The sequence below is a fragment of the Phyllobates terribilis genome, unplaced genomic scaffold (assembly GCF_046119375.1).
Source record: "Phyllobates terribilis strain yellow unplaced genomic scaffold, ASM4611937v1 Scaffold_9__5_contigs__length_417890890, whole genome shotgun sequence".
NCBI classification, from domain to species: Eukaryota; Metazoa; Chordata; class Amphibia; order Anura; family Dendrobatidae; genus Phyllobates; species Phyllobates terribilis.
In genome coordinates this window covers 119,098,774-119,125,088 of record NW_027362769.1, presented here as the reverse complement: position 1 = coordinate 119,125,088, position 26,315 = coordinate 119,098,774, and the positions used below count along the sequence as shown (strand labels likewise).

Here is a 26,315-nt window from a genome sequence, read left to right as displayed (position 1 = left end):
AACGTCCTATCAAGGAATCTAGTATTTATAACCTGTAATATTATACTTTTAAAGAAAGGCATCCATGCCCTTCTTAAATTTTAGCAATGAATCACTCATTACACTATCATGCGGCAGAGAGTTCCATAGTCTCACTGCTCTTACAGTAAAGAATCCGCGTCTGTGATTATGATTAAACCTTCTTTCCTCCAGACATAGAAGATGCCCCCTTGTCCCCGTCTCAGGCCTCAGAGTAGAAAGATCAGTAGAAAGGTCTTTGTACTGTCCCCTCATATACTTGTACATAGTAATAAGTTCACAGTAAATAACCCCAAGTGTAATAACCTGTCTTGGTATTGCAGACCCCCCAGTCCTCTAATAACCTTGGTCGCTCTTCTCTGCACCCGCTCTAGTTCAGCTATGTCTTTCCTATACACCGGAGACCAGAACTGTACACAGTATTCTAAGTGTGGTCGCACTAATGACTTGTATAGAGGTAAAATTATGTTCTCCTCATGAGCATCTATGCCTCTTTTAATGCATCCCATTATTTTATTTACCTTTGCAGCAGCTGCCTGACACTGGCCACCAAACGTGAGCTTGTCATCCACCAATACACCCAGGTCTTTTTCAGTGACAGTTTTGCCCAGTGTTTTACAATTAAGCATATAATTATACATTTTATTTCCTCTACCCAAGTGCATTACCTTACATTTATCCCCATTAAAGCTCATTTGCCATTTATCAGCCCAAGCTTCTAGTTTACATAGATCCTCCTGTAATATAAAATTGATCTCCTCTGTATTGATTACCCTGCAGAGTTTAGTGTCATCTGCAAATATTGAAATATTACTCTGTATGTCCCCTACAAGGTCATTAATAAATATGTTAAAAAGAAGGGGGCCCAATACTGACCCCTGTGGTACCCCACTGTTAACTGAGACCCAGCCTGAGTGTTTTCCATTAATAACCACCCTTTGTTTCCCATCACTGAGCCAGTTCTTAACCCACATACATATATTTTCCCCTATTCCCATTGCCTTGTCCTCATTTTATGTATCAACCTTTTGTGTGGAACCGTATCAAAAGCTTTTGAAAAGTCCATATACACAACATCCACTGCATTTCCTTGGTCCAGTCCAGAACTTGCCTCCTCATAAAAACTGATCAGATTAGTCTGACAGTAACGGTCCCTCGTAAACCCATGTTGATATTGGGTCATGAGGTTATTCTTCTTCAGATACTCTATCATAGCATCTCTTAGGAAACCCTCCAGGATTTTACCCACAGTAGAGGTTAAGCTTACCGGCCTATAATTTACAAGTTCAGTTTTTGTCCCCTTTTTGAATATTGGCACCACATTTGCCATACGACAGTCGTGTGGTACAGACCCTGTTATTATGGAATCTTTAAAGATTAAAAATAATGGTCTATCTATGACGTTACTTAATTCCTGCAGTACTCGCGGGTGTCTCCCACCCGGGCCCGGGGATTTGTCGACTTTGGTGATTTTTAGACGCCGCCGTACTTCCTGCTGGGTTAAGCAAGTGACATTTAATGGAGAATGGCGGCGTGCCCACTATGCGTTTTTTAAGCGTTTCCGCAGCAGCAATTCCGCCGCAGAAACACTTAAAAAACGCTTGGTAGAAGGTCTGCAATGTTCCCCAATGATAATCATTGCGGAAAAATCCGCAGCACTATCAATTATTTTGCGGCATCGCGGCGCTTTTGCCACCACTGACTTGCATTGAATCACTTAATATCTGCATGACTACATGTGCACATGCGGATACTAAGCAATTCAATATGCGGATGGTACCCTGGTCTGGAGAAGAGGAGACTCCCCTCCAGACCCGGGTACCATAGTACCTGTAAAAAAAAAAAGAATTTAAAATAAAAAAAAAAAACATTATACTCACCTTCTGATGGCCCCCAGTCTTCTATCCCGTACGTCTTGGCTCCCTGACGGCTTGCGATGGAGTAAAAGGACCTTCCATGATTTCCTCCAGTCATGTGACAGGTCACGCGACCGTTGAGGTCGGCAGTCGCGTGACTTGTCACATGACTAAATGACGTCATGGAAGGTCATTTTACACCACCGCAAGAAACCGGGGTGACCGGACGCATGAGAGAAGGAGACCGGGGGCCATCGGAAGGTGAGTATAATGTTTTTTTTTATTTTTACCATTTTTATTCTTTTTTTAACTAACTTGGTCACACTATATAAAATCCATGCCGGTTGCATGGATTTATATAGTGTGACCAAGTTGTCAAGCACTTTCCAAGTGATGCTAAAAATCGCTTGGAAAGCAACCCGCATGCGAAATCGCATGTGAAAAACGCGTGACAAACGCTTGTCCCTTGCTGAAAAAACGCATGTACAATCCACATGTACAATCCGCATGCGTTTTTTCTGCCAGGGGAGATGCAGAAACGCTCAGGAAAAATCCGGAGCATTTCTGCATCGTGGGCACATAGCCTAAATGGAGAATTTTTGTCATCACTGATCATGTTTTCTGTTATGCAATTTTCTTGTGTAAATCATTTAGCATATTGGCTTTTTCCTCATCCTCATCCACCATTTCACCCAGACTATTTTTAAGAGGGCCAAGACTATCATTTTTTAGTTTTTTATTATTTATGTAGTTAAAGAATATTTTGGGATTATTTTTACTTTCTCTGGCAATGATTCTCTCTGTCTCAATCTTTGCTGCCTTGATTTGGTTTTTACAGAATTTAATTTTCTGTATTTATTTAATGCCTCATCACTACCTACTTGCTTTAGTTCTCTAAATGCTTTCTTTTTGTCACTTATTGCGCCCCTTACAGCTCTATTTAGCCATAGTGGTTTCCTCCTATTTCTAGCATGTTTATTCCCATAGGGTATATGTTGAGCACAGGTCCTATTCAGGATGGTAATCAATGTCTCCCATTTGCTTTATGTAGTTTTATGTCTCAGGATATCGTCCCAGTTTATTGCACTAAGATCATCTCTCAACCGTTGGAAATTTGCCTTCCTGAAGTTTAGTGTCCTTGTAACCCCTCTACTACACATCTTATTAAAGGATACATGAAAACTTACTATTTTGTGATCACTATTACCCAAGTGACGCCCAACTCGTATATTTGATATGCGGTCTGGCCTGTTGGTTAATATTATGTCTAGCAGTGCCCCCCTTCTTGTTGGGTCCTGAACCAGTTGTGAAAGGTAATTGTCTCTCATAGTTGTCAAAAACCTATTTCCTTTGCTTGAACTACAGGTTTCTGTTCCCCAATGTATTTCAGGGTAGTTGAAGTCTCCCATAATAATGACTTCTCCTTGAGTCGCTGCTTCATCTATTTGCTTTACGAGGATATTCTCCGCTGCTTCCATTATTTTTGGAGACTTATAACAAACCCCTATCAGTAATTTATTATTTTTTCCCCCTCCCCTTATCTCCACCCACAGGGACTCTACATTTTCATTATATTCACATATAGTCTCAAGCAAGATGGGTTTTAAGGACGATTTTACATATAAACACCCCCCACTACTCGCTTGTTTGTACGGTCATTTCTGAACAGACTATAGCCCTGTAAATTAACTGCCCAGTCATGGCTCTCGCCCAGCCACGTCTCGGATATCCCTACCATGTCATAATTATTTTCCATCAAAATTAATTCTAATTCCTCCATTTTGATAGTGAGGCTTCTGGCATTAGTGTACATGCATTTTATGTATCTCTCTGTACCTCTATTCCTTCTTACTATATTGACTGTTCTAACACCACCCCCAATTTCTTTATTTGTGCACAGGTCACTATCTTCCCCACCTATAAAATGAATACCCTCCCCCCGAATCCCTAATTTAAACACTCCCCCAACATGTATATAAAGTCGCTTTAATGTTGATATCATCCTTATCGTTCTTGTACAAATCATTTTGCTGTTTTAGAGAAATCCATAGTTGAAGTTGTATGCTAATGAGCTGCAAGTACAGTAGTGCAGACACTGCACTTGCAGCTCACCTGCTTCTCTCCTTATTCCCCGCCCGCTGCCTGCCTCCTATCTCGGATAGACAGATGACTCAGGTTTCAGGCACCTGTTACTCCGTAACAGGAGGCAGGCAGCAGGCGTGGAATAGGAGAAAGGCAGGAGAGCTGCAAGTGCAATGCCCGTCTCACTGCACTTGCAACTCATTGGCATACAATGTCAACTATGGTTTTCTCTAAAACAGCAAAACAGATTTCTACAACAAAGGTCAGGATTTACTCGGTATTAAAGCGCCTTTATATACAGTTGTGCAAAAAAAGTTTACATACCCCAGCAGAATTTTTGCTTTCTTGGCCTTGTTTCAGAGAATATGATTGATAACAAAAAAACATTTTCTCCACTGATGGTTATTGGTTGGGTGAAGCCATTTACTGTCAAACTACTGTGTTTTCTCTTTTTAAATCTTAATGGACAACCAAAAACATCCAAATGACCCTGATCAAAAGTTCACATACCCCAGTTCTTAATACTGTGTATTGCTCCCTCTAACATCAATGACAGCTTGAAGTCTATTGCAATAGTTGTGGATGAGGTTCTTTAATTTCTCACATGGTAAATTCTTCTTGGCAAAAAGCTTCCAGTTCCTGTAAATTCCTGGGCTGTCTAGCATGAACTGCGCGCTTGAGATCTCCCCAGAGTGGCTCAATGATATTGAGGTCTGGAGACTGAGATGGCCACTCCAGAACCTTCACTTTGTTCTGCTGTAGCCAATGACAGGTCGACTTGGCCTTGTGTTTTGGATCGTTGTCATGTTGAAACGTCCATGTATGTCCCATGCGCAGCTTCCGGGCTGCTGAGTGCAAATCTGCCTCCAGTATTTGCTGCTAACGTGCTGCATTCATCTTTCCTTCAACTTTTACCAAGTTTCCTGTGCCTTTGTAGCTCACACATCCCCAAAACATCAGCGATCCACCTCTGTGCTTTACTGTAGGAATGCTGTTCCTTTCATCATAGGTCTTGTTGACCTCTCTATAAATGTAACGTTTATGGTTGGGGCCAAAAAGTTCAATTTTGGCCTCATCACTCCAAATTACCTTGTTCCAGAAGTTTTGAGGCTGGTCTCTGTGCTGTTTGGCGTATTGTAGGCGAGATACTTTGTGGCATTTGCACAGTAATGGCTTTCTTCTGGCGACTCGACCATGCAGCCTATTTTTGTTCAAGTGCCTCCTTATTGTGCATCTTGAAACAGCCACACTGATAGTTTTCAGAGAGTCCTGAAATTCAGCTGATGTTATTTGTGGGTTTTTCTTTGCATCCCGAACAATTTTCCTTGCAGTTGTGGTCAAAATTTTTATTAGTATACTTGCCCATGGTTTGGTTTTTACAGAGCCCCTGATTTTCCATTTGTTAATCACAGTTTGAACGCTGCTGACTGGCATTATCAATTCCTTGGATATTTTTTTGTATCCCTTTCCTGTGTTATACAGTTCAACTACCTTTTCCCGTAGATCCGTTGACAATTCTTTTGGTTTCCCCATGACTCACAATCCAGAAACGTCAGTGGCTGAATGAAAGGTGCAAGAGTCTGTCTGGATCCCAGAAACTCACTCAGCTTTTATGCACACACACTGATTACAAGCAAACAGGTCACAGGTGAGGATGTTGTAATGCACACGCCCGGACTGACTGGCGTGTGCGTGTTTAGTGGTTCCACTGTGCCATGAACCGGAGAGTGCCTGGAGGGGCGTAACTAAGTATCTGCCCGATCCGACCAAGGTCGCATGACGGCATACGACGCCAGTGCACCAGGGAGGAACCGAGCAGAGGGACCAGGGTCTACTCCAGGTCAGACTCCGGACATGGCTGTTGACCCACACCGGGAAATACAGGAACAGGCAGACTAGAGCGCAGGCTGGGTAGGGTCCAGTACAGACTGGGAGACAAATTCTGAGCCGCAGATGCGGTAAACAAACAGAGTAAAGCGAAACCGCAGGTGCGGTAGTCAAGGCCGAGCAGAGCAGAACCGCAGACGCGGTAGACAAGGCTGAGCAGAGCAAAACCGCAGACGCGGTAGACAAGGCTGAGCAGAGCAAAACCGCAGATGCGGTGGACAGGGTTGAGCAAAGCGAAACCGCAGACGCGGTGGACAGGGTTGAGCAAAGCGAAACCGCAGACGCGGTGGACAGGGCTGAGCAAAGCGAAACCGCAGACGCGGTGGACAGGGCTGAGCAAAGCGAAACCGCAGACGCGGTGGACAGGGCTGAGCAAAGCGAAACCGCAGACGCGGTGGACAGGGCTGAGCAAAGCGAAACCGCAGACGCGGTGGACAGGGCTGAGCAAAGCGAAACCGCAGACGCGGTGGACAGGGCTGAGCAAAGCGAAACCGCAGACGCGGTGGACAGGGCTGAGCAAAGCGAAACCGCAGACGCGGTGGACAGGGCTGAGCAAAGCGAAACCGCAGACGCGGTGGACAGGGCTGAGCAAAGCGAAACCGCAGACGCGGTGGACAGGGCTGAGCAAAGCGAAACCGCAGACGCGGTGGACAGGGCTGAGCAAAGCGAAACCGCAGAAGCGGTGGACAGGGCTGAGCAAAGTGAAACCGCAGACGCGGTGGACAGGGCTGAGCAGGCAAGAACCACCGAAGCGGCAAGCAAGGCAGAGCGGAGGGGACAAGGCTCTGTTCACACGGAATAGACTGGAAGGGAAAGGCAGAACCAGGTACACACAGGATACTTGCAATGAAGTAGAAAGTGGACTCTAAACTCACAAAGAGACAACGAGTAGGAGATAGGTAAGGGATCAGATTCTGCAAGAAAAGGGAAGGTACGGACATGGAGAAAAACAGGTAACAGGCTAGGAGAGTATACAGACAAGAACAGGCAAGATACAGGAACAGGTCTAGGTATGCGGCCCCTAGAAGGCGGAAAGAACAGGCTAGGAGCGTGTTCACACTGGCCTGGAAATACAGCCTCCAGGATAGGCAGAAGACAACAGGCTAGAGAGCGTGTACAGACTGCAGGTTAGAGTACACAGATAGGACACAGTACAGACACGGGAACAGATACTGCAAGACAGGTAACATACACAGGACCTGGCATGTCAGAGACAAGAAGCCAACTGACAGGGCAAGATGCTCAGGCATGGGTTAATTGGAGCAGCTGGTTTAAATACCAGGTGACAGACAGTAATAGGCTGAGGACGCACAAGGGGTGTGCCTGCAGCAGGTACAAAAAGCAGGAAGTGATCGGGCGCCGCCCTTAAGCAGCAGAAACAGAGGCAAACAGACAGCATGGAGGGAAGCCAGAGAGACATTCTGGATTGGAGATCAAGTGCGCGCTCTTGCACAGTGGGAGATGGACCACTATGCAAGGACGCCGCCAGGTATGTTACAGATGTTACCTTTAGTAGCCATTCAAATCCATTTGTGTCAAATTCTGTGCATGTTATAAGGCCAAAATCACCAGGGTATGTGAACTGTTGATCAGGGTCATTTGGATGTTTTTGGTTGTCATTAAGATTTAAAAAGAGAAAACACAGTAGTTTGACAATAAATGGCTTCATCCAACCAATAACCATGAGTGCAGAAAAAGTTTTTTGTTATCATTCATATACTCTGAAACAAGGCCGAGAAAGGAAAAATTCTGCCGGGGTATGTAAACTTTTGAGCACAACTGTACATGCCCTTAGTATGGGTTATAAAATCCTGATGAGGTTCTTGTTAAATGTAATGGCTAGCAAGTTACAGATCATGAGAATACGGACAGTTCCTGGACCTATTACACTGATATGTGGACGTAAAGCAGCATGACCATGCTTTCTACAAGTGTTGTGTGCATAGACATCTATGCTTAAAGAGAAGCCAGAAATGGGCATTTTCTACTTTTTCTTTTCATGCATCATATAGTATCTCAATTAGTAATTCTAAAATTTCCATCTCTGCCAAGCACCTACCTTGTCTGTCAAATGCCACATTCACATTTACACCTTTCAGTGAACTTTGTAAGTAAATTCTGAAATAAATCATAAAGTACCAAACCTGCATACCACAAACAGCACTCGTGCAAAGGTCCTGCAGGGCTCTGCTATAATTGATTGGTTCACAGAAGTATTTTCCTTTCATCCTCTTATGGCCCATAGCCAAAATATTGTCATATTACATTGCAATACTTCTGTAGAGCTCCGCTGGTTATGCAGCAGCACGTGAAGGTGAATGGGAAGGTCAGTGGTTACTGCGTCTGTACTGGGTTTGGTCTTGAATTATGAATGTTTTGCACTTCCAGTAGATGTCATATTATGGAGCTATAACCTAACACAGCCGCCATTAATTGTTCTGTTATGCAGCACTATACGAAGAAACCATATGGCAGTACACAGAGTGCATCCTGCTCCATGCTATGGAACCACAGCGCCTACATCTCTGCAGTATGGAACCACAGCGCCTACATCTCTGCAGTATGGAACCACAGTGCCTACATCTCTGTAGTATGGAACCACAGTGCCTACATCTCTGTAGTATGGAACCACAGCGCCTACATCTCTGCAGTATGGAACCACAGTGCCTCCATCTCTGCAGTATGGAACCACAGCGCCTACATCTCTGCAGTATGGAACCACAGCGCCTACATCTCTGCAGTATGGAACCACAGCGCCTATGTGGCACCCCTGAGGGTTCGACCGTCACAGGGATGCTGCACTTCTCTAATAGAGTGTGGTGTTCCTCCTCTGAGGTAAGAACAGTGTGATGATCAGGACTCCACCTCCACATCCAACACCACATTTCTCCACCAGAGGGGGCTACATCTCTGCAGTATGGAAGCACAGCGCCTACATCTCTGTAGTATGGAACCACAGTGCCTACATCTCTGTAGTATGGAACCACAGCGCCTACATCTCTGCAGTATGGAACCACAGCGCCTACATCTCTGCAGTATGGAACCACAGCGCCTACATCTCTGCAGTATGGAACCACAGCGCCTACATCTCTGCAGTATGGAACCACAGCGCCTACATCTCTGTAGTATGGAACCACAGCGCCTATGTGGCGCCCCTGAGGGTTCGACCGTCACAGGGATGCTGCACTTCTCTAATGGAGTGTGGTGTTCCTCCTCTGAGGTAAGAACAGTGTGATGATCAGGACTCCACCTCCACATCCAACACCACATTTCTCCACCAGAGGGGGCTAGAATGCACTAGGTGCTGCCCTCCTGGTTACAGGGAGACTGGGGAACCAAGAGCTAGGGGAACCATTTAGTGGGTGAGGGTGGAGGACTCACATTTTAGTGACACTTTAAATTTCATATTTAATAAAAAGCCATTTTTGTTTGCGGGTCTTTGAACTGTGAATTACTGTGATCTCCCACCCTGAGCGTGGATCCTGTGTGGACCTGCAGCGGATGGAGACACAGCCCTCGTACCTTGGCCTTGGGCCGAGGGGCAGGTTGTAGACAATGAATGTCTCAACCCGGTCAGGGACCACGACCAAGAAGGCCCGGAGCTTAGGAGTATAGCTCCATAGCAAATGGATCCCAGGGAGGATGCAGACGGAGCGGTATACGCCACCTGTCCTCGCCAACCTGATCTATTCAGAGGGATTCCGGCTGCAAGAGGGGTACCAGCCCCCGACACCCGACCTTGCTACTCCATGTCCTGGTCGGGAAAGCCCGGTAGGCCCTGAGGATCCCATCGGGTATCGGAAGGAGCGGAACTGCCACCCGTGCCCTTTTTCTGAGAGAAGTTCAGAGGGAGACCCGGCCTATCCACACACACACAGACAGGAAAGGACCCGGTCTGAAGTCTAGGAACACTCTGGTGCAGGGTCCTGATTGAACGCTGGATTTACTCGGAGGTTGTCGGACCCTCGTCTCTGGTGACCGCAGAACTCCGCGAGGAGCAGGGAGTCGCCTTCCTTCTGCCATCTCTTATGTGAGTAAAGCCTTGGAAGTTCACCCCTATGGCCTCCGGACTCCTTATTCTGCGCTACACCGCACTACACAGACTTTCTAGACTACTACCCCCGTCATCCCTGTCCCTCTGCCCTGAGGCCTTGCTCCGCCTGTGAGGAGTAGTAACAACGCCGGCTGCCCTAACACCAGGCCTCAGCGGACTGCGGCAGCGCTGGTGGCCTTCACCAGGTGCCACAGGTGGCGTAGTTGAAATCAGCCACTCAACCCGGATAAGCCCGTACCATCCCTTCTTTTAATGTGACGGCCCTGGGCACGGAGCGGGTCCGGGCCACGGCTGCACCCCATCTCTCCATCACAGGACCCGACTCTGAGTCCCCCATCTCCCAGGGTAAATGAAAGGGCTTCCGAGAAGAGGCGTCACACCTACATCTCTATAGTATGGAACCTCAGCGCCTACATCTCTGTAGTATGGAACCACGGCGCCTACATCTCAGCAGTATGGAACCACAGCGCCTACATCTCTGTAGTATGGAACCAAAGTGCCTACATCTCTGTAGTATGGAACCACAGCGCCTACATCTCTATAGTATGGAACCACAGTGCCTACATCTCTGTAGTATGGAACCACAGCGCCTACATCTCTATAGTATGGAATCACAGTACCTACATCTCTGCAGTATGGAACCAGAGTGCCTACATCTCTGTAGTATGGAACCACAGCTCCTACATTTCTATAGTATGGAACCACAGTGCCTACATCTCTATAGTATGGAACCACAGTGCCTACATCTCTATAGTATGGAACCACAGTGCCTACATCTCTGTAGTATGGAACCTCAGCGCCTACATCTCTGTAGTATGGAACCACAGCGCCTACATCTCTGTAGTATGGAACCACAGCGCCTACATCTCTGTAGTATGGAACCACAGCGCCTACATCTCTGTAGTATGGAACCACAGCGCCTACATCTCGGTAGTATGGAACCACAGCGCCTACATCTCTGTAGTATGGAACCACAGTGCCTACATCTCTGCAGTATGGAACCACAGTGCCTACATCTCTGTAGTATGGAACCACAGCGCCTACATCTCTATAGTATGGAATCACAGTGCCTACATCTCTATAGTATGGAACCACAGTGCCTACATCTCTATAGTATGGAACCTCAGTGCCTACATCTCTATAGTATGGAACCACAGTGCCTACATCTCTGTAGTATGGAGCCACAGTGCCTACATCTCTATAGTATGCAACCACAGTGCCTTCATCTCTATAGTATGGAACCACAGTGCCTACATCTCTGTAGTATGGAGCCACAGTGCCTACATCTCTATAGTAGGCAACCACAGTGCCTTCATCTCTATAGTATGGAACCACAGTGCCTTCATCTCTATAGTATGGAACCACAGTGCCTACATCTCTATAGTATGGAACCACAGTGCCTACATCTCTATAGTATGGAACCACAGTGCCTACATCTCTATAGTATGGAACCACAGTGCCAACATCTCTATAGTATGGAACCACAGTGCCTACATCTCTATAGTATGGAACCACAGTGCCTACAGCTTTGTAGTATGGAACCACAGTGCCTACAGCTTTGTAGTATGGAACCACAGTGCCTACAGCTTTGTAGTATGGAACCACAGTGCCTTCATCTCTATAGTATGGAACCACAGTGCCTACATCTCTATAGTATGGAACCACAGTGCCTATATCTCTGTAGTATGGAACCACAGTGCCTACATCTCTGTAGTATGGAACCACAGCGCCTACATCTCTATAGTATGGAACCACAGTGCCTACATCTCTATAGTATGGAACCACAGCGCCTACATCTCTATAGTATGGAACCACAGCGCCTACATCTCTATAGTATGGAACCACAGTGCCTACAGCTTAGTAGTATGGAACCACAGTGCCTACATCTCTGTAGTATGGAACCACAGTGCTTACAGCTTTGTAGTATGGAGTCACAGGCACCTTGACTGACAGTTAGACGACCTAAGACCTACAGTTGATTGAGACTCACTCAGAACTGCCAGAGTAACACCAATATAATGCCTTCTGTCTGTAATTTTCCAGCATCTAATCTCTCGTTTGACTTACTTTTATGCGATGTTAATGAATTCCCCCTTTGGCTATTTTATTTAGAGGAAATGATTTCCATAAGTGTGAATGAGAACAGCTGACCTGTAATCGTCCATGCAGGACGAGACATGTCTATCTGAAAGGACTTGGTAGTACTAAATAATGAATCTGCTTCAATATAGCTTCCTTTGCATTCTGCTGCCACCTGCGGCATGCCCCTCGCTGTGTAATAGAAGAAGGAGCGGGGGACTTGCCTTTTCAACCTATAAAGTACATTATTACTTATTTAACAACTTTTAGCTAAAGGAAGCCGAGCTCTCTAAATAGTGCTGTCATCGCATCCAAGCCTGTTAGAATGTACCCAAGACAAAAATGGCACCTTGAATCTGAGGTCTCAATGAAAAACTTACCATAGGGTCCCCACCTACCATCAGCCATTCTTAAGGGGCATTCTGGCAGCATGTAGACACCAGGGTCAATTCTAAGAATTTTCACAATTTTTATTAGTAGTTCCATTATTATAATGAACATCTCAGCTGCAGCAGAACCTCTATTTTTAAAAAGTAACGAGGACATTTTTCTCACCATTGAATAATATGGAAGCTCTTGTTTTTCAGGGACCATTTTTGAAAGAATCAAAAAGGTTTTTCCAAGGATACATTTTTCTACTAGTACAGAATGCAAAGGTTTAAAATTGCAAACTAAACTGAGCCCGAGGATTGGCTGCAGTGGTCATGTGCGATGTAGTCGTGATATCACCGCTGCACCCGGTTAACAAAGACTATAGGTGGCGTTGAAAAAATTATTTTTGGAAAACCCTTATAATCTTATTGCTTGCGATGTGCCCCATTGTTTTGTACAAATTGTAGCATTGGTGTCTCTGCCTCCTGCCGGGCAGAGACGCCGTTCCCCTCACCGCCGCGGTCCCGGTCCGGCGTCTTCCTGCTCCCCTGCTGCTGCTGTGGCGCGCACCGCGCGTAGCTTCCCGGGCACTGTGTTTAGGGTGCGCGCGCGCTCCCTCTTAAGGAAGCCGCTCACGCCGTCCTAAAGAGTCAGGACTTCTCCTATATAAGGCACCTCCTCCAAAATGGAGGTGCCTGTGCAAGGTTGTTGTTTTGTGTGCTAACACCTTCCTCAGCCCTCAGGTCCTGCCGCCTGTCAGTCCTGCCCGCCAGTCTGTCTAACAGTCCTGCCCGCCAGTCTGCCAGTTAGCAGCCGTGTCCGCCAGCCTGCCTACCTGAAGCACCTGCCAGTTACCTGACGTGCCCGCCAGCCTGCCTATCTGGAGTGCCTGCCAGTAACCTGATGTGCCCGCCAGCCTGCCTACCTGGAGCACCTGCCAGTTACCTGCCGTGCCCGCCAGCCTGCCTACCTGGAGCACCTGCCAGTAACCTGCCGTGCCCGCCAGCCTGCCTACCTGGAGTGCCTGCCAGTTACCTGCCGTGCCCGCCAGCCTGCCTACCTGGAGCACCTGCCAGTAACCTGCCGTGCCCGCCAGCCTGCCTACCCGGAGCACCTGTCTGGCTATCCGCCATACCCGCCTGCTTGCCTACCCGGAGCCGACTAAGACGTCGTGTGACCTGGGTCGGTCCGAGTAGGCACTTAGTTATGCCCCTCTGGTCCCTTCTTGCACAGAAGCACAGAGGTTCCACCACCCGGACCCGTAACACAAATTCTGAGTTATAGCCTCTGTTATAGTTCTCTGCTGGCAGGGGTTTAGTCGAAGGCTCGCGGCTTCTGGTGCACAAGTTCAGTTTGCCATCTCCCCATCACGAAGTCTCTTTATGGCTGTGGGACACATGCAACTACCTATTGGGAATGGTGGCAATGCGCTAAATGTTCTCACATGGGGGAAAAAGTTGGGTTGGTGAACCGTTAAGAGACTGGTTCTCACTTGTTGCTGGGCTCCGCATGCTCTGTCTCTCCGGATGTAGCTACTCACCTTTTCTCTCCTCTGTCCTCCCCGCTCTGCAACCACTCTACTTTTCACACTCCCTCTTATCCATTGACTGCTCCACTCCAATGCAGTCCCTTATCCTGCCAATCAGTACTAGGTCCTCCTGCCTCCTCCCAATTGCAGTGTCACTCCCCGTTGGTCTTTGACACCACCACCCTCAATGGAAGGAAATAGAGTTGGTTGATGTTGGGTCTTGCAGAGTGCTGTATGTGGACCTCCCCCTAACGCCGAATATCAGTGGTGTAAAGGATGCAATCAGGGTTAAACAATGGAATCTGGCAAAGCTACAACTGGGTTAACTCCAGCGTAACCTAAATAAATCTCACTTATCTAATGTTTATAAAGAAGCTGAAATTTTAGTTTAAACATGCAACGCGTTTCAGCTCTAAAATTAGCTTTCACTGGGTTAATTATAGATCCAAAATGCATCGTATGCGTATCGAAAAAAAAATCCCAACTAGTTTATCAACATTGGAGAAGTGGGATTTATTTAGATTACGTTCGAGTTAACCCAGACGGAGCTTCGCGTCATTCCACTGCTTCAATCGGATTGAATCCTCTACAGCACTTACTCTGCCAACTAGGATGGATGTTTGCCAGCACACTGACCGCATCGGATAGAAGCAAACACCATGTATTATGACAAGCAAACATTGGAGTTCTGCCCATGGATCACACAAGCCTGTAATGTGGGAGCACACTTGTATGTTTATTATATCACTCCAATATTTATCCAATACTATACTTAGATATCGCCTGCTTCTCCTCTCTCTACACTTCATATGGGTACAGCTTCTTGGATACCCCTTCCAACCATTTTCTGTACAAGTCTGTAGTCAACGTTAGTGTTGTAAGCGGAGCATGTGTTCCTCCCCGGTTCAGGGGCTCAGTCTCAAGAGCAACCTTCATACAGTCATGACCAAAAGTGTTGGCATCCTTGAAATTGTTCCAGAAAATGAAGTATTTCTCCCAGAAAATTATTACAATTACACATGTTTTGTTATATACATGTTTATTACCTTTGTGTGTATTGGAACACCACAAGTCCTCAGACAGTTCTCTTCTCCTCTTTCTGTTCCCCGTGGCACACAAAGACACACAATGCACAGATTGAGTCAACTTCTCCCCTTTTTATCGTTTTTTTCATATTGCACACAAATGTTACTTGCAACAAGTGAGTTTGAACGAGCATCACACGCTTAAAATAAGTTGTTTATCTACAATTTTGGAAAGGTGGCAACAATTTTGTCCAGCCCGTTTTTGGGGTTTTGTGTGAAATTATGTCTAATTTGCCCTTTTTTGCTTCTGTTTTTTCTTTTCTTTTCTTTTTTTTTTTTAGGAGAAACACTTCATTTTCTGGAACAATTTCAAGGGTGCTAACAGTTTCGGTCACGACCGCAGCTGCACCAATGCGGCTGGTTCACTGTCTGCCTAGAGAACCGGTGATTTGTATTCTGGAAGTGTCGGATTCACGTCAGGCACCATGCCGTAATCTAATGTAGAAAAAAACTGATATTCCCTCTGCAATATTGGAGTTCAGCTCATCTGTAAGGGTTGTGTCTGAACAAGCTGTTTCCAAAATAAGTAATGAAATTTGCAGTTATATAATTTTTTCATATAGATTATACATAAATTGTAAACTGAACATCAAATATGATCACACCAGAAAATACTATATAAAAATGTTACGTTTTCCCCCGTTAGGCAGTGTGCACACGGCGTCTTTCAGATGCTGGAGGAGCCGCTGAGTTTTCTAAGGTGAAGCCACTTCAGGGAAATGTTGGTAGTCATTTTCCTAAAGTTGCTTTTCCCTCATTTTTTGCAACAATTTAGCCGCCGATGTCTTTTCTCCTCATTTCACTCCGCTTTACGCTTTCCAAACCCAAAATTGGTTAAAAGTAGCAATGCCGTTTTTACATTGATGTGCACTATATTCCTTTTAGCCACAGTTTTGTGGCGCTTTTTCAAGCCGATTCCAGGAAGAATTCCACCTGAAAAAGACATCATGTGAACATACCCTTACAACTCACAAGTTTTTGAGGCAGTAAATGTTCATAATACTCTTCTGGATTTATGTAAAAAAAAAAAAAAAAACTAAACCAACATATAAGTGAAAAGTTCTACAACTTTTTATTATACTTTGTTGAGAATTTATCTGCACTAAAAAGGTTGGCAATTATGGTGCATGTTATTTTCGCTTTAAACTTTTTTGCAGTTTGGCGCCTCTCCATCACTTTTCAGGCATCCCTGACAAAGCTGTGTGAAACACGCGTTGGGGCGCCAGGGCTGCACCACAAACAGGCTCCACTACAGCAGCACTTTGTAAGTTTATGTTTGGCCTTTTACTCTCCAAAGGAACTTAGATTTTAGCCACGTATACAGTAAAACAGTTCTACAGTGCAAACTGGGCTTGTGTCTGTAGCCCTCCATTGAGCTACTCTGTCATTTTTTATATACAGTTGTGCTCAAAAGTTTACATACCCCGGCACAATTTTTCTTTTCTTGGCCTTCTTTCAGAGAATATGAATGATAACAAAAATCTTTTTCTCCACTCATGGTTATTGGTTGGGTGAAGCCATTTAGTGTCAAACTACTGTGTTTTCTCTTTTTAAATCTTAATGACAACCAAAACATCCAAATGACCCTGATCAAAAGTTCACATACCGTGGAGATTTTGGCCTGATAACATGCACAGAATTTGACACAAATGGGTTTGAATGGCTACTAAAGTACTAAAGGTAACATCCTCACCTGTGACCTGTTTGCTTGTAATCAGTGTGTGTGCATAAAAGCTGAGTGAGTTTCTGGGATCCAGACAGACTCTTGCATCTTTCATCCAGCCACTGACGTTTCTGGATTGTGAGTCATGGGGAAAGCAAAAGAATTGTCAACGGATTTACAGGAAAAGGTAGTTGAACTGTATAACACAGGAAAGGGATACAAAAAAATATCCAAGGAATTGATAATGCCAGTCAGCAGCGTTCAAACTGTGATTAACAAATGGAAAATCAGGAGCTTTGTAAAAACCAAACCACGGTCAGGTAGACCAACAAATATTTTGGCCACAACTGCAAGGAAAATTGTTCGGGATGCAAAGAAAAACCCACAAATAACATAAACTGAAATTCAGGACTCTGAAAACTAGCAGTGTGGCTGTTTCAAGATGCACAATAACGAGGCACTTGAAAAAAAATGGGCTACATGGTCGAGTCGCCAGAAGAAAGCCATTACTGTGCAAATGCCACAAAGTATCTCGTCTACAATACGCCAAACAACACAGAGACAAGTCTCAAAACTTCCGGTAGAAGTTAATTTGGAGTGATGAGACCAAAATTGAACGTTTTGGCCATAACCATAAACGTTACATTTGGAGAGAGGTCAACAAGGCCTATGATGAAAGGAACAGCATTCCTACAGTAAAGCACAGAGGTGGATCGCTGATGTTTTGGGGATGTGTGAGCTACAAGAAACTTGGTAAAAGTTGAAGGAAAGATGAATGCAGCATGTTATCAGCAAATACTGGAGGCAAATTTGCACTCATCAGCCCGGAAGCTGCGCATGGGACGTACTTGGATGTTCCAACATGACAACTATCCAAAACGCAAGGCCAAGTAGACCCGTCAATGGCTACAGCAAAACAAAGTGAAGGTTCTGGAGTGGCCATCTCAGTCTCTTAACCTCAATATCATTGAGCCACTCTGGGGAGATCTCAAGTGCACAGTTCATGCTGGACAGCCCAGGAATTTACAGGAACTGGAGCCTTTTTGTCAAGAAGAATGGGCAGCTTTACCATCTGAGAAATTAAAGAACCTCATCCACAGCTACCACAAAAGATGTCAAGCTCTCATTGATGTTAGAGGGGGCAATACATAGTATTAAGAATTGGGGTATGTGAACTTTTGATCAGGGTCATTTGGATGTTTTTAATTGTCATTAAGATTTAAAAAGAGAAAGCAGAGAAGTTTGACAATAAATGGCTTCACCCAGCCAATAACCAGGAGTGGAGAAAAAGTTTTTTTTGTTATCATTCATATTCTCTGAAACAAGGCCAAGAAAGGAAAAATTCTGCCGGAGTATGTAAACTTTTGAGCACAACTGCAGAACCAAATATAATCAAGTCTAATACATTTTCCAAGTTATTTATGCACTTTTTTTTAAATTTATTTATTTATTTTTTTTACACCTTCTAAAGTATAACAGACCTTGTTGACTGACATATGGGCGCGGATATATTCTCCACTAGTGCTAAGACCACCCCAAAACAACTCATACTTACAAGCAGCTCATCCATGCTTGTCTGGCACTTTTCTAAGTTTATCCTCTTTATGGCGACCCGCTCTTGTCTGGGTTTGCATAGTGCTGCTTGTACCACAGCCGTGGCCCCACTTCCTAAAAAAACAAAAATTGCAGATTTAATGTACGTAGTGTCACAGGGTTTGTTCGTCTGTGAGGACTTTTTTTTTTATTAAATGCCTGTATATGTGGCTAAAAATCATTTTTGCAATTGGGTTTTATTAAACATTTTGTACAGTTTGGCTTTACAGTTTTTTTGTTTTTTTTGTCACTTTGATGTGACCTGTGGTGATAAATCAGCTGAGAGGAGCTCAGAAAAGACAGATAAAAGAACAATAAACAGGAAGGCTGATGACGGATTCTCAGTTAACTCATTCTGCAACAATAAACTGTGCAACACACAGATTATAGAAGGGAAAAAATGCGACATTTATTCTGAAACCCGATTGCAAAAATTATGTTTTTTAGCCCCAATTTCATACATTTAACAAAAAAAAAAGTATCAAAAAGGGTGGACAACCCATAACAGAGCCTTTAAAAAGACTAGGCACAAGCCCATAATAATTTGGTTTTAAAGGGTTATACCCATCCTTAAGGGTCATTAATAATCTAAATTATAAGTAATAATTTGGGAATAGGTGAGAATGATGAGCAGATCAATTTGAGAACTCTGTTCCAGGTTAGTTGCACCAGGCAGCCAGATGGGAGGCCTGCAAATTTCTTACTTTCTGGGGTCCCATTTGATTTATAGGGGCTGACAAGACTTCATCTACATCAGTTGTATAAGCAAAATCTGCAAATGCGCCGATGACAAAATAATTGTTGAGGACCAGTAGTTTAAATCAGATCCGTCAGATTTTCAAGTACAAACTGCATCCATTATTAAATAGATTTCTTAGACTTGATGAGACTGATGTACTTACTTTGAAAATCCATGTCAGAATGGCTGTATAATCCTCAAATAAAAATTAGCATTTTATGCGTCCAACTAGACCTCATAAAATGCTCAATGGTAAGCAAGGAATCTTTTTAAAATAAATATACAGCCATTTTGACATAGATTTTCAAAGCAAGAACAACCGCCTCATCAGGTCTAAGAATTATTTACTAATGAATACAGTCTCTATTGTGAAGTCCGGTGGTCTTTGAATCTCACAGGGGATGGAAAATTATATCAGTAAACTCATTACTATTCTTGTAAGTCAATATTCCTGAACTGCAGATCTTCTTAGTCAACACTCCGGGACAGAAAAGCCTTCTTATAAGCAAAATAAGGACCAAATAAGAAACTTCTTGGATTGTTTAGTCTAAAGAAATCCCACAGTCATAAGTGGGAGGCTCTCGGCTCCACTCCAAACATAAGAAAGAAAGATGAGGCAAGACGGTGAAATATGAAGGGTAGACAGGATCTCGGATGGGGAAAGGAAGCAATATCGGAGCATCTCGCTTACAGCTTTACAGAATTTGTTTCCTCTCACTTTTCTGCCCTTCTTTATTTGTTTCTTGGTTGTTACAGAAAAAAAACACAGGTCAAAAATAATTTAATGGAAAAAAAATAACTAAATCACATCATTTTTTATGCCATTAACCGATCATCGTAAATAATCTGCTCACTGTATTGTACACATTGTTACGATTAAAGGGATATCAAATATGTCCATGTTAATTACTGGTTTATGACTTTATTTTTTTTTTAAAGTATATACAAAAATTGCATTATTGTAATTGCTTTTCATTACATTTTAATAATGTGATAGAAAAAATAATTCCTGACTTTTATTTTACTTCTAATATAGAGGTATATAAAGATGTACATGTATATTGAGATGTGTCTCTATGTACCAGTACAATATGCCTGTAAAAGGACAATACTATTTAGATCTTTAGGCAGAGAACATCCTCCTATACTTAGTGCAACATGTGGCTCACTGTTTCTGTTTGCCACGCTACAGGTTCTGAGCTTAAAGGTATATAAAGATGTACAAGTATATTGAGATATATCTCTATGTGCCAGTACAATATGCGTGTAAAGGAGAATACTATTTAGATCTTTAGGAAGAACATTCTCTTATACTTAGCAGTGCACCCTGTGGCTCACTGCTAGAGTTTCTGCCTGGCATGCTACAGGTTGTGAGCTTAAAGATAAATATACAGATGTACAAGCATACGGAGATGTATCTCTAGGTGACAGTACAATATGCCAGTAAAGGAGAATACTATTTACGGTAGTTTTTTAGGCAGAGAACATCCTCCTATACTTAGCAGTGCACCATGTGGCTCATTGCTAGAGTTTCTGTTTGCCACGCTACAGGGTCTGAGCTTAAAGGTATATAAAGATGTACAAGTATATTGAGATATATCTCTATGTGCCAGTACAATAAGCCTATAAAAGGAGAATACTATTTAGATCTTAGGAAGAACATTCTTTTATACTTAGCAGTGCACCCTGTGGCTCACTGCTAGAGTTTCTGCTTGGCATGCTACAGGTTGTGAGCTTAAAGATAAATATACAGATGTACAAGTATACTGAGATCTATCTCTATGTGCCAGTACAGGAGAATGCTATTTAGCTCTTTAGGCACAGAACATTCTCCTATACTTAGTGCACCATGTGACTCACTGCTAGTTTCTGTTTGCCACGCTACAAGTTGTGCGCTTAAAGGTATATAAAGATGTACAAGTATATTGACATGTATCTCTATGTGGCAGTACAATATGCCTGTGAAGGAGAATACTATTTAAATCTTTAGGCAGAGAACATCCTCCTATACTTAGTGTACCATGTGGCTCACTGCTAGAGTTTCTGTCCGCCATGCTACAGGTTGTGAGTTTAAATACTGGGAAAAAACACACTTCAAGAAAAACACTTATTAATTCTAAATAAAGGGCATCTACTGAGCACAGACAGATGTTAGGTGGCCCCTCTCCCAACTGAGATTAATGCAGTGCAACTGGACACCCCTCCTCTAAAGGCAAATTATGGAGACCAGACCACTAATATCTAACCAATGTGACAATCTGAAAAGGATGCCTGCATTTTGCTAACAGAGGAGTTTTGAATTATGGAGCAATATGTCCCGGCTTATGAGGCAACGGAAGCTGAAATACTTTAATACAGACCCCTATTTCAGCCTCCATTGCCCTGTAGGTAGGAATTGCTGCTCGGCTGCTGTAAATTCTCCCTTTGGTGCAATACTGGCAAAATCAATATCCACAGATCCATTCATCTCTCTATACCGGTAAGAACTGATGACAACCCCCATGAGAACAGTGATGAGTTGCCACTTCCTGTTGTCATTTTTGGAAACTTTTCAAAGAAACGGTTATAAGTTATAAGGAACAGCTGAATAATTTGTTCTTTTCCTAGAAGGAAAAAGTTACTTGAAAGCTTTGTCCACAACAGCAACCATTTTTTCTAAGGCTGTGTGCACACGTTGAGTTTTTTGCTGCGTTTTTCTTTTTCAGTGCAGATTTGACACAAAACCTGAAGGGTTTCCTGATGCCAGCAAAGTGAATGAGAATCCTGAAGCCCCATTCACATGTTGCTTATTTTTGACTTTGCTGCGTTTTTGATGTTTTTTTCAGGTACATTCGTGCATGCTGCTAAAGTTTAGTGCCCCCCAAAAAACATGATGCAACTTTCTGAGTTTTCTGCACCAAAAACGCAGCAAAACCTGATACCTGCATTTTTTTCTGTGTTTCTGCACTTACTCATTACTTTCTCTGGGTGAAAAAAAAATGCTGCAAAAAAAGCTGAAAGAAGTGACATGCTGCAGTTTTCAAAAATGCAGCAGGTTTCCAAATCAGTCAGGAAAAAAAAACCAATGTGTGTGCATGAGATTTCTGAAATCTAATTGCGTTTTACAGTACCAGCAAAAGCGGCTTAAAATTTGCATGAAAAAACACAGCACAAACGCAACGTGTCAACATCGCCTGTAAATCTGCAGCATGCCAATTCTTTCAGCTGCAGATTTCACCAAAACTAATGAGTGGGGAAAAATTTGCACCAAACACGCAAGTAAAAACACAGAAAAAAACGCAAATTTTTTTGCCGCTGCGTTTTTCCTGCCAAGAAATGCAGAAATCCAGATGTTTCAGACAGATTCATGAAATGCAACTTTTACCAAATGTAGCATTTTTGGGCGCTTCTCACTGTAGTTCCTGCCTGGAGTAAGGTTTCTGGAGGAGTTTTCGCTTAGGTACATTTTTGTGACTTTTTAAAGTATTTGAGACTTTTATTAATGAGAATTTGCAAAAACTAGTTAAAAAGAAAAATAAGTAGCATTTTTTATTTTGAACCTTGTGTGACATTTTGAAGAAGTTGTCGTAAAACATGTCAGCGAACACTACAAGACAAAAAAAAAGAAGAATGACTTCAATAAATCACAAATAATGAATTGTACCCAAAGATTGGATGTTTTTTTTTTCATTAACACTACTTATAAACTTGCATGATTTTTTATTTTAGCCTCCCTGGAACAATAGAAAAATAAACTAGTGGCATATCATAATCAATAAAGTTGCTCCCTTCAAAGGAATTTTTGGCAAAATAACAACTTAACATAATTGGTTGCAAAAGCAAAATCCCAACTTTCCCTATTATACCGGTATTTATATACTCCATAATGTGTCCCACAAGTTACCAGAATACATGATTTGTGTTTTCCTACTTTTGATAGGGATCTCTAGTTCCAACTTTCTCTTGAACAGTAACCCAACGTGCAGCTGTTATAGGGATTCAAAAAGATGACTCCAATTAGGTAAAATTACGATAATCCTAAAATTAAACTACTATTGCTACAGGTTAGGTTATATTCAGACTATCAGTAGTTTTATAGAGGATAGAGGAAAACTTATCGATCACCAAGAGTCCCTTAATCTTAATTCTGAGGTGTATTAAGACAAGCAGAGTCTAGATCACTTGAAGTAATTATCCCCCTACTTGAAGTAAATATCCCCCTCCTCTACTTGTACTTGGTCAGACCTCATCTTGAATAGCAACTCTGGGCATCACATTTTATAAAAAACATCGAAAAACGGGAGCAAGTTCAGAGAAGAGCTAGCAAGATAGTGAGCGGACTGCAAACTATGTCCTACAAGGAACGGTTAAAGGATCTGAGAATGTTTAGCTTGCAAAAAAGGCTAAGAGGAGACTTAATAGCTGAAGAGCTGTCACAGTGTAGAAGGATCATCCTTATTCTCATTTGCACATGGAAACACGAGAAGGAATAGGATGAAACTGAAAGGGAGAAGATACAAATTAGGTATTAGAAATACTTTTGGACAGTGAGGGTGATGAATGAGTGGAACAGGCGGCCACGAGAGGTGGTGAGTTCTTCTTCAATGGAAGTCTTCAGGCTGGACAGACATCTGTCTGAGATGATTTAGTGAATCCTGCTTTGAGCAGGGGGTTGGACCAGATGACCCTGGAGGTCCCCTCCAACTATAACATTCTAGGATTCTATGAATCTTGGAGACACATAGATTTGCATAAGAGCTGTATTCAGAAAATAGTACCTTATTTTTCAGGACTGTTTGCGTTGAGTTGCTACAGTTTTTATATGCTTGACGGGCAAAAAAATGGTTGCAAAACTAAACTGGTTATATTTAATATCGATTCAAACAGAAACTTAGGATGCTGCTACTATTGCTAAAGATCTGACAGCTGAAGACTATCAGGTCCACACGGTTGTGCATTAGCAAGTCTAGGTCTCCTGACACTCCTTAGCTAAACACAAACAGAATTTCTCCTATATTAATGTAGCATCCGGGCCAAGAACAAAAGCAGTGCCTAAAGTAAATATTGCTTTAGCCAAAAGTAGGATATGGAACGTCAGCGTAATGAGATGGAATTACCTCAAGGGGAAAGAAACAGGATCATTACTTTTACATAACCTGTCCACTTCTCCTGCCTAAATAGCTTTACCCAGAGACATCGACATTTACACATACGATGCGGAGATACAGCACCAGACAGTAGTCCCTAGAGAGGGAATAAAGGCACATTCTCCAAGGAGAAAGCAAAGAGGCTCTTCGTGACTCCAAAAGTTTCAGCACAGACTGTTACATACATTCTGCTTCCAATCTGTCCTCGAGCGCAGATCTTGGAGAGTATGCCAAAACGGGGAGGGTGTACTTATATATACACTTGTCTTTACTAACAAATTAATAAGCTGCAGATAAACACCTATGTATGTTTCCTTTTAAGTAGATTTGCCAAATTAATAGGATGCATTAAGGGCTGGTCCGGATGAGTGTATTTTCGATCCGAGTGTGGTCTGACAAAACATTATATTACACACAGACTAATGTTATTCTATGGGGCGGTGCATATGTCCAATTTTTTCCTTGGACAAAGCCAGTCTGGGGAAAAAAAATTGCAGCATGCTCGGGTTTGATCTAATATTCGGATTGCACTTTGCCATGCAAGTCAGTGAGTCAGTGGAAACCATCGGACTGTAGTCGGATGACAGCTCAGTGCAGTCCGATTTCAGCAGACAAAATGGTGAAGATGGGGAAATTTTGTTTCTCCAACCTCTCCTCAACCGTAGGGATGAGCGGACCCATGGAAGTTTGCGTTCTGGTACCCCGACCTGAACTGTAGTCCAAAGTTCGGTTCAGGTACCAGAACTATACCTGAACTTCAACCAGAACCCGAACCCCATTGAAAACAAAGGAGACCCGAACTTTGGATCTGGAAAAAATAATTCTCTCTCTATTTTAAACAGACTTCTCCCGGAACTCTGAACTTTGCAACGGACTTCCGGGAGAAGTCCGTGTTCAGCGTTTAGTGCCAGACACGATCTGTCCGGTAAGAACCCCAAACTTTTAAGTTCAGGTTCGCTCATCTTTACTCATCCGAGAGAATCGGATCACACTCTGATCAGAGTGTGATTTGCATAATCGACCCAATTCCCTTGGATAAGAAAACATAGGGTTGTCTACACCTGGCCTAAGGGACAGCATTTAAAAGCTACTAATAATTGTCAAAATAATGTTATGCTGTTTGCATACCAAGAAAAACGAAAGATTACACTGGACACATAGTTTATGAGTCCGATGAAGTTATGAAGGAGCTTTCCCCCTGTTCCTTTGGGTGATGATTTCTAGGCAGCTGGGTATACATGGGTGGCAGTAGGCAGGGGACAGGAGAGGGTAGGAGGGGAAGTGTTTTCAGAAACTATAAATGCATAAACCGTGAGCCTGCGGTATTATTTCCAGGCTCCTACAAAACATGTTTACGTGCCAGGTTGGTTCTAGCGGTGCGGACCTGTCACTGTAATTTGGCGCCCTTTCATAGGGCAGAATATTAGGCTGACAGATCCACTTTAAGGTTTTAGAGCTAGTGGGGCAGTTAGGGAGTGGGACACTGCTCCCCCTAAATCAGGCAATCTTTCGCAGCCAGTAAATGTCATAAAGCACCAAATAACTAGATGTCATTTATGGTTACATCTCTGAGCAGATGTTGGCAATGTTATATTTCATTAGCGATCTAGCCTTACTCAATTTTGTAAAAAAAATATATTTATGGCAGCCGTGTATATGGCATGTGTAAGGGGTCATGTGTACGGCCAGCTTTATATATGTTATACAGATGCATGATTACCTTTTCTTGAATTATGCTAAAGAAATTTTCTGGGTTAGGGCGAATTTTTCATCAAGAACTGTAGGAGTCCAATGCACACTGTTAGGATTCAGCTCTGCTTGTCAGTTCAAGCTTAAGTGACACACGCTTCTTTTCCTGCTTCTCTCAATGTACATATCCAGGGGAAAAAACCTAGTTGGCATGTAACCACAACTATAGAAATAGCGGTCATGTTACAACCGCTCGAACCAGCAAGCAAAGCCTAATCCTAGCAGTGTGTATATCGCACAATATGAGGATACGGCATACTACAATGCTTGTCAAAAAGTTGCCGTGGCCTGGAAAACCCCTTTAAAGGACCTGAATATCTCACGAGATAAATACAATAGAATACCACAACATGTTGGGCAAGGATTTTGAAACCTCGGGATCATCACAACCTCTGGATGGCCACACATAGACATCTCTTGTTAGAGTATCACAAAGTAATTTTTTAAAAGCTGTTCATCCACCGCTGCACATGAGCAATTACTT

General features: G+C 43.3%; 1 protein-coding gene across 3 annotated transcripts in view; it reads right to left on the bottom strand.

Annotated features, from left to right (window-relative positions):
- Positions 1-26,315, bottom strand: part of STK39 (serine/threonine kinase 39) — a 438,417-nt gene that overhangs the window by 335,135 nt on the left and 76,967 nt on the right. For all 3 annotated transcript variants that reach the window (XM_073647007.1, XM_073647008.1, XM_073647009.1), the window contains exon 2: positions 18,180-18,292. In XM_073647007.1, the coding sequence (XP_073503108.1) occupies positions 18,180-18,292 (113 nt within the window). The remainder of the gene's footprint in view (positions 1-18,179; positions 18,293-26,315) is intronic.